The following is a 9,202-nucleotide window of genomic DNA, read 5'->3' as shown; positions in this document are numbered from 1 at the left end:
GGAGTGGGCGGGGCTGGCAGCCTTGCTGGTGGGGCTGGGGCAAGTAAGGGGGGGGGGAATCGGTGGGCGGAGCTAGGAGCCGCGCCGCCGGTGCAGGGGGAGCGGCTATGCAAATACGGATCCGGGGCGGGACTTCGCATGGAGAGGAGTGGGCGGGCCCTATGCAGATGAGTGGGCGGGGCGGGCAGGGTCTCTCCCTCTCCCTGCCCAGCTGCAGCCAGAGGTGCCGGGCGGCTGCATCCGGCTCGCGCGCGGCATCCGCACCAGCTGCGGCTCGGGCTCCGCGGGCGAGCAGGGGCGGAGGCGCCGGGCAGCAGCGCAGGATGGCGGAGCCGCCCGCCGCCCCCGGGTCCGAGGGCGAGGAGGGCCCGGTCCGCTTCGCCCGAAAGGGGGCCCTGAGGCAGAAGAACGTGCACGAGGTGAAGAACCACAAGTTCACGGCCCGGTTCTTCAAGCAGCCCACCTTCTGCAGCCACTGCACCGACTTCATCTGGTGAGTGCGCCCGGGGCCCCTGCGCCCGCCCGGCGTGCACCGCTCGGGACCCCCGCAGCCCCCGGCACGCTTTTCTCGGGCCCCTCGCAGCCATGCGTCCCCGGGGGCTCTGCCTGCGTCCCTTGGCGCGCGCTGCCAGCCCCCTCGCTCCGTGCTCCCTGGGGGGAGCCCTGTCAGCGCCCCCCACGGCTGTGTGTCCCATGCGGGAACACCGGTGTCCCCTGCATGCATTGCCAGGGACCCCCGGCCCCCCTTGGCTTGTGTGCTCTCCTAGGGATCTGTCTGTATGACTCTGTGCCCCCTTGCACCCCTGTATAGACTCTGTATTCACCAGCTACCCCTGTCTCCCTGGGGCTCCTCCTTTGTGCACCCCAGGGCATGCCCAGCTCTCTGGGACATTCACTCTGCTCCTCCCTGGCACCTCACACAACAGGAAGGACCTGCTTTTTACCGGGTGCTCCCTTGTGTGCCCCCCCTTGCTTCCAGCTGGTAAATTCACTCCCTGCAGCTGGGGAGCAAGACTGTTAAACTAGAGCCTCCCCTCTCCCCAAATCCCACCCCCCTCTGCTTTCCTGGTGCACCCAGTCTTTCCCCAGGGGCAGGGCACAAATCCTCCAGAGGGTTGTTTCAGCAGCATTGAACCAGCTGCTGGGCACTTCCCAGCCTGTATCCCCAGGGGGGTGTTTGAATGTCCCTGTGGGGGAGCAGCTCTTTGGGAACAGGTTGCCAGCTGCTGTCAGTCTCCTTCCAGCTCCAGATGTGTGGATCTGAGAGGCTGTCACTGGGGAAGCTCAACCCAGGGAGAAGGTGGGGGTGGGTGGGTTAGTGTGTGGGCTGATGCACTGAGGATGCTAATTGTGTGTGTCTTTCCCTTTGCAGGGGGTTTGGGAAGCAAGGATTCCAGTGTCAAGGTAGGTGCTTCACCTGTATTGCATTTCACCTTGTTGTGTGTGTGTCGGGGGGGAGTCCCCTGTCAAACAGGCCTGAGTGTGTGTGTGAGATCTCTGCCATGGTCTGCTGTGGGTGTTGCAAACAGGGGAATCTCTAAGCCTCCTAAAAAGCATCTTTGAAGTTCTCAAATGTGGCTGGGAAAAGCCCTGTGGGAGCCTAGTGCTCAGGTTTTCACTGCGCTGATGTAAAGCCAGAGCAGCTCCCTGCCTGGTGGCTTGTGCCCTGCGGGGGGTCCCTGGGGGGCCAGGGCTTCCCTTCATGAGATGTGTGCAGAGCATATAAGACAAAGCTGGGAAAAACAAAACCAAGAGCCCCCTCTGGTTAAGTAGCTGTAAGGTACCGACAGATACTGACAAAAGCCAGGAAGTGTGGGTGGGTGGTGTGACTGGTGGGGAAGTGCAATGACAGTGTGTCAGCCCAAACTCTTTGCTTCCCTTTTTGGTTATTTCTGTCTGTTGGGGGTGGTGTGGGGTGCTTAATGGTTCCTTTTTGATAATAACTTTCATTGATGACTTAATTAAAAGTGAGTTTCCTCAACATGCTCCAGTGACTCCTCTCAGCTGTAGCTTTACTCAGACAGGGTAGGAGGGGGGACTCTGCAGCAACGAAGGATGGGTGTTACCTGCACCACCATCCAATGCAACCACATTGACCTAAGGCTGACCACTGCTTCGGAGTGTGTGCTGGGTGGAGAACAGACTTGCACTAGGTGGCTATTGATATCCCTGTTAGTGGATGGACAGCAGGTGTTTATCGTTATTATTGTGTTACACCTAGTGAGATCCTAGTCCATGATGGGAGCTCCTGTCTTAGGCAGTGTGCAAAGAGACTTAGTCTAAGTAAATGATATCTTGGCCGATGCCCTTTCCCCCAGACCCCTCCCAACAAGTCTCTCCCCCCTGCAATCAGGTGGATATTAATGCAGAATATGTATTGGATAAAGGGATTGGCTTTACTCTTGGAGCTATTCCAGCCTAGCATGTAAATTACCACTTCAGGAATATTATTATTGAAAGTGGTGTGGGTTGCGGGTGGATGATGGAATCAGGAATCGAGTCAAAATTTATGCAGAAGCTACAGTCACAATGAAGTAGCTTAGTCATTTCCACTCCCCCCCCCACCTTAATATCTAAGGGATTGGTCAATGCTTTTAAACTGAGTGCTAGTCATGTTTCATCACTTGAAATATAGGTGAGGTCCAAGGAAAGCAGTGGAGATAGGTGAACTCACTTTTTATGTACATAACCTACTATCCAAACGTGTGGCTCATTGTGAACTAGCTATCGGCTGTCTGGTTTTGGAATTATTGTTTAACTATGCAGCCCTGAGTTAAACTGCTTGGAAAATAAGGCTTTATAACAAACCAACAAACAAACCCCTTGACTCTAGGGTTATTATAATCAGAACTCTCCATGTTTTGATAATGCTGGGGATTTTTTGTGTTCAGGGATTTATGATGTGTCCTTATTACATGAAATCGGTTTAGCTTGATTTTATACTTGGTGGCTGGCAGTTGTCACTTTATTTTTGATCTTTATGCATGGAAATACTTAAATGTATTTAAGTAACATACGTGCACATACAATGTAACTAGGTATTGGCTGAGGTGGTTTGGTTCAGATCTGCATCAGGCTGGAGTTTTGTTTGAAGTCCAATCAGGGCTGTGATTTATTTTTTTTAATGGCACTGAAATCTTGCTGTCGTGAAATCTTGTCCCCAAATATCCATTTTGACTGGTGGCTTTCTCTCAAGATCAGCCATTTTGCATGAGACTGAAGGCTCTGTGGAATGAAATCTCACAAGAACAGATAGTCTTGGCAGACTTCATCTGCATCAGAACCAGAAAATGAGCTCCGTCAGACTTTGAAAGTGACACAGAAACAAAACTGGAGGCATGAGATCACTATCTCAAGATTAGGAGGACTTGTGGCACCTTAGAGACTAACCAATTTATTTGAACATGAGCTTTCGTGCTCAAATAAATTGGTTAGTCTCTAAGGTGCCACAAGTACTCCTTTTCTTTTTGCGAATACAGACTAACACGGCTGCTACTCTGAAACCTATCTCAAGATTTGAACCCAGTCTGACACCTGTCTCTACAACACTTCTGGAAGCCAGGGAGTTTCAGAGGAGAGGTTTTATTATGGCCCATTTCTGGCCTATAACAAAGGTTCCAAAATACTGTAATAAGGCCAGTTCTAATGTCCCAATACACTTGATGGGATCATTGCAGAAACTCTCCTAGACGCTAGGGTTTTGGAGATCGTTCCCAATAAAATCTACTCATAACAGTTTAACTCATGCTGCCTTTCATCCAGAGCTGCATAACATCTGCCACTTATATGATGGGTCTGTCTGTCTTAAACTAGCAAAACCAAAGAAACTCCGAGATCAGACTAAAGGCCCGGTCTGATGTTGTAGCCTTTGTGCCTGCTTTTCTCTGCTTGACAGAAAGTCGTAGGGGTGGGAGTCAAGGTCAGTGTCTCGCCAGGGATCTGTAGCCTTTGCTCTGAGGATTTGTACGTGGTTTTAGAGTCACTCATCAGGTTACTCCAGTGGAGTGTTTTGTGGCTTAGCCTTGCAGCAAGTGCTTCTCCCCCATCCCACACCTGGCATCGGTTATACCCAGCAGCGAAGTCGAGTTTACCCATTTCTCATTTGGGGAACATGAAGTTTAGGTTGAGTTCATTTACCCACTTCATTTTGCACCACTACACCACTGGCTAACCTCTGTGCTACCCGTGGAATGTTACAATGTTTTTGCTGTGTGCCACGTCATGGCCAAAAGTGTCCACGGAATTATAACATAATTGAGAGTCAAAATCTAATAGAAAAGAGTCAGCTTGGACCATCCGATGTCCATGCAGAATCTCTTTCCTGCTGTGGTGTTTGCCGCATCCTGCCTGTGGTGCTCAGCCGCAGACAAATTTAAGATTTCTACAGTCTCTTTTGGAACCATTAGGAACTATTGAGCACTTGCTCCAAGGTTTAAGTTATATGGTTGTAACCAGTATTAAATTAGTCTGCAGTGTGGGGCACATAAAAAATGTCTCAGAGTTGCAAACGCACAGCAACTGACGTTCAAAAGTTACCGACAAACCCTTCTCCCCTGCACCCTACAGACTCCTGGGTGGGACCTCCAAAACATCTGGGGGTATGTCTGCACTGCACTATGCTTGCAGCTCCGAGTCTTGGAGCCTGACTCAATTGACTCGGGCTGGGGCTGCGGTGCCCAAAGTAGCAGTAAGAAAAAAAGGAGTACTTGTGGCACCTTAGAGACTAACAAATTTGCAGTGTGACATTACTGCTCAGGCTGCAGCCCCGGTGCTCTAAAATCCAGCGAAGGGGGAGTGTCTCAGAGCTCAGGCTCTAGCCCAAATGGGAATGTTTACACTGCTGTTTCTCGCTCCTGGGCTCTGAGACTTGGTGCCATAGGTTCTTCTTCACCTAAGTAATGCAGACGCACAAGTCCTGTTGACTCAATAGGATTTAGCCTCCTAAGTCACTTAGACATTCTTGAAAATCCCACCCTGGTCTGTAAAGGCTCCTCCTTGCCTTAATAAGCCACCCCCTGAGATATTTCAAGTTACGAGCATGAAGAAATCGTTGTTTTGTATTCGAGTAGCACTTAGAGGCTCCAAACAGATCACAGGCTTCACTTGGTAGGGCGCAGCATAAACATAAAATAGGCAGTGCCTGCCCCCAAATTGCTTCCCAAAACATTAAACTTCTATGGGATTTTAGTTTTTATGTCCCTTGCGAAAGTGTTTTGAGATCTGTGGATGAAAAATCTTCTCGGCAGTAGTAGAATTAAACTTAATGATTAAACTGCTGTAATTTAGTAACAGTGGAACTAATCTTTATCAGAGCCCAAACCTCTTCCACTACGTACACAATAAGTTTATAGAGACACAATCTATATAGAATATTTTTAGGTTAGAGATTGAAGGCATGGAATAACTTGATGTGCCATTTGCCTTTAGACCACTAATAGTCCACAGAAAGCTCCAGGAGGGGTTATAACTTCTCCCATGGCAGGAAGAAAGGACTGAGGATCCCAGGCCTAGAATCATAGGGGCTAGTCCCTTTCCTCCCAGAAATGATCAGTATTAAATCTTGATCATCCCACCCTCTTACTTGTCAATATGGTGCCAAATTGGTCATCTTGTTTCATGAGGCTAGGATAGTGCCTAACACTGGGGGTTTTGTTCATATTTGGCTCCCCCTCTAGTCAGGTGTCATAGGATACATGGTACTGGATTCAATAAATGGATTATTTTTAAATGGAAGAAACTATCCATAATGCAATTCTCGTTGACGGTGAGAGGTCTTTCATACTCTAAAATTATTCCAGGTTGTATTGTTTTAGTATCAAGCACCAACTTTGACTCTCTGAAGTTCTTTAACTTCATAAAGAATCTCCTGCAGTAGCTGAGAACTGAAGGGCAGTTCACGTCTATTGTATTCTATCTGGGTCTCATCTTGTCGGTGGCCATGCGTTGGGGCTTCATTGAGCTAGTGGCCTGGAGTGGAAAACCCTGTCCCAAAGAGTTGGCAGTCTTAGCTGACAAGACAAATGCAGGGTTGGAGAAATGAAGGATTGTTATACCCTTCATACAGATGGGGAACTGAGACCCAGAGGAATTCAGTGACTAGTCCAAGGTCAAATAGAGTTGAGGCAGAATCAGGAGTTTAATCTAGATCTCCTGATTCCTGGTCCAGAGTCTTCACCACAAACCCATCCTTTCCATCAGCATAGTTGTTGGGCGGTTGCTATGATTAAGGGCTAAAATGGGGGAGAATTTAGTACTTTATTCTGACTTGGCTGCCCGACATCTTTCTATTGTTGTGTCTAAGGACTTTGTTTTAGAAAGCAATCCAGTCTTAGATGAAATAAAATACTTGCTTTTTTATATGTGTCACACATCTGATGGAATCTGTCCTTTGTCACTTATTACTTCATTACTGTCGTAGGCCTTCCAGTCGGGAGCTCTATCCCTTGTGCCCTTAGGAATAGCTTTTTCTTATGTGAGATGTCCATGCCAGAACGAGTTTCCATTTAGTTCAGTTTCCTTTCTCGTAGGCGTAGGTGCCTTACAATAAATCGCTGTTGAGGTTTTAAGAGTCTCCATTTATTCAATACAAATTCAATTCAGGTTTAATATTTTACCCACCTATTTTTTATTCCATTGTTTAGGAGACTTTAGGAAACTTGACTAAAGTATATGTGTTTCCCATTTCTAAACTGCTTTCTTCTGCTTGTACCTGCTGAAAGAGGTGTTCATTTGTGCCCTGCTTTCTTTCTAGGGCATCTACAACAATTAGCTTAATTAAATTGGTTAAAAGAAAAGGAGGACTTGTGGCACCTTAGAGACTAACCCATTTATTTGAGCATGAGCTTTCGTGAGCTACAGCTCACTTGAAGTGAGCTGTAGCTCACGAAAGCTCATGCTCAAATAAATGGGTTAGTCTCTAAGGTGCCACAAGTCCTCCTTTTCTTTTTGCGAATACAGACTAACATGGCTGCTCCTCTGAAACCTTAAATGGGTTCGTCTCTAAGGTGCCACAAGTCCTCCTGTTCTTTTTGTGGTAATTTGAGTGATTAAGATACCATGAATTCCACACTCATTGCTGGTCTCTCTCATGTACCCTAAATTTGTTGAGCAACTTCTCCCTTCAGATTGAAGAATGCAGCTTTCATTAGCCGGTAGGAGTCTTGCACACATGCTCCATCCAAGAACAGAACTCGGCCCATAGATTCTTATGAGCTAATGATAACACTCAATGTATGTTGAGCAATAGACACACTAGGAAATGTAGTTGTCCCTGGGGGACTATGGATGTGTTTGGAGCTGCTGGAGATGAACAAAGTTCAGTTTATGTATAAGCGAAGAAAAGATACAGACGGAACTCTTTGAGCATCATAAGGATCTGTCATCGCTGAAAGGTATGAAGGCTTTAATGTGGCCTTGAGTGTGGCTTTTTTTAGTACTTTGAGTTCCCGCTGCTTCTTACAAAGTTCTAAAATGGAGTTCTTTCCATGCTGTGAGAACATGGAAGAGCATAGAACAGAGACGCGGGGTGGTGGTGTGGGGGAAATGAGCTTACCATTGGTTTATTGACCAAGGGAGACAATCATGTATGGTCTTTAATGGTTAGTGGCATTGCCTTCTGGGGATTCCTGATTGAATGTTTTGATCGTGGTAACATTAAGGGCATTGGTGGAGGTAGTGGTAGACTGCAGCCTGGGAGATCTGATCTGCAAGTGGCTGACATTAAGTTCCTTTTTTTTTTTTTTTTTTAATTTTGGCTAAAGGCAGGTGTATTTAGGCATCTAAGTTAGGGTCTTATTTTTGAAAATTTTGGCCAGGCGTTTTCCAGTGGGATGGGGTTCTGCTAGTGAAGCCAAGCTTCTCTTCTAATGATCGTCTGCTCACCTCAAGCAAGGCAAAGGTGTCCGTGCCTTGCCGAGGACAATGAGCCCCTGCCCCTTGATTGGAGTTCTTAGGCTCTACCACAGCACAAATAACTGTTGTGGTAAACCCAGGACAAACAGCTACAAAGGGAAGGGAGAGTAATTAGTCCCAGGGGGTTAAAAGGCCCCTCCCTATCCACTGAGGAGAGAGAACCATGGGGGCAATAAGGTTCAGCCGGAAAAGGGGTTGCTAGGGAATCAATTAGGTTCAGCTGACTCCAACTACTTGAGACCTTTTTAAACCCTCCCCTGGGTGGTAGGAGGGGGAGAGTGAGGGGAGCAGGGAAACTACCAGTAGGCTGTTTGCAGCAAGACACCAGAACTTCCCCGTAGGGAGGCTGCACTCACTCCCCAGAAGGGAAGGAAAACAAGCACAAGGGGGCTGATTGAGGAGAGGAGTAGCAGGACCCTGGGACCTATAAGGATTCACCTTGCCCCAATCCTGAGTCTCCAAGGCTAAAAAAGACTGAGCCTGCTGAGGCAAACAAGGTATTTTGCCACACTGTGTGGAGATGGAAAAACCAGGCACCTTTTGTAGAATTAACCTGTAATCAGGCTTTACAGAAATTGCCTTCCTCCTATAGAAACTTGAGAGTATGATCTTTGTTCCTTTTCAGTTAAAAAACCCTGGTGTTGGGGGGAAAAGGGCTGGTTTGAAAGCCCTGGAGAACGAAGTCTCTGTTTATACTGAGAACTCCTATGGCCTGAGCAGTGGCAGTCTGTTTTTCTCCACATCTGTTTAGCTAACATGCCTCAACTCTGGCTTGAAGGGAACTGTTGGTTCCTGTGGCCCATTCAAGCCTTGGCGAACAGGAGTGCCAGTGGCTCTGGAATGAGGGCATGTGTCCTCTAGGAACGGGACTTGCTAACAGCTGTTTTGTTGCCAGCCGACATGGAGCCGTGTTTCTGTGTCTGCGGACCCAGGCAAGAATCAAACCACTGCCCTAGAGGTGAAGAGCCAGACAGTGGGACTCACTTACATGTGGATGTTAAATAACTTGCTCCTGTTACTGCTTGCAGCCTTTTGAATGTACAGAGCAATTGGGAAGGATTTTTGGAAAGAAGAATCTTGATTCTTTTAAATACAACAAAGTGCCTTATTTACTCTTGGAGGCTTAGCTCATATGCAGCAATTTTTGTATTTCTTTATGACTTTATCTGACTCTATAATTAGGCTGGCTGAGGTGTGTTCACCAAGTATTTCATTTAGACTGAAGTTTGGAAACAAAATATTCACTCGTCTTACAATTCAGCTTTCTCATTTTGGCTTCAGTTTTCAAACT

General features: G+C 47.5%; 1 protein-coding gene across 2 annotated transcripts in view; it reads left to right on the top strand.

Annotated features, from left to right (window-relative positions):
* Positions 1 to 245: 245 nt before the first annotated feature.
* The window catches only part of PRKCB (protein kinase C beta), a 250,814-nt gene continuing 241,857 nt past the window's right edge, over positions 246 to 9,202 (top strand). The window contains exons 1-2 of one of the 2 annotated variants that reach the window (XM_048866172.2): positions 246 to 493; positions 1,373 to 1,404. In XM_048866172.2, the coding sequence (XP_048722129.1) occupies positions 324 to 493; positions 1,373 to 1,404 (202 nt within the window). In that variant the 5' untranslated portion in view covers positions 246 to 323. The remainder of the gene's footprint in view (positions 494 to 1,372; positions 1,405 to 9,202) is intronic. The other variant, XM_048866171.2, reaches the window with a different exon arrangement.

Source organism: Caretta caretta, chromosome 10 (genome assembly GCF_965140235.1).
Source record: "Caretta caretta isolate rCarCar2 chromosome 10, rCarCar1.hap1, whole genome shotgun sequence".
Classification (NCBI taxonomy): Eukaryota; Metazoa; Chordata; order Testudines; family Cheloniidae; genus Caretta; species Caretta caretta.
Note: the sequence above shows the minus strand (reverse complement) of the source record. Positions and strands in the feature narration are given on the sequence as shown.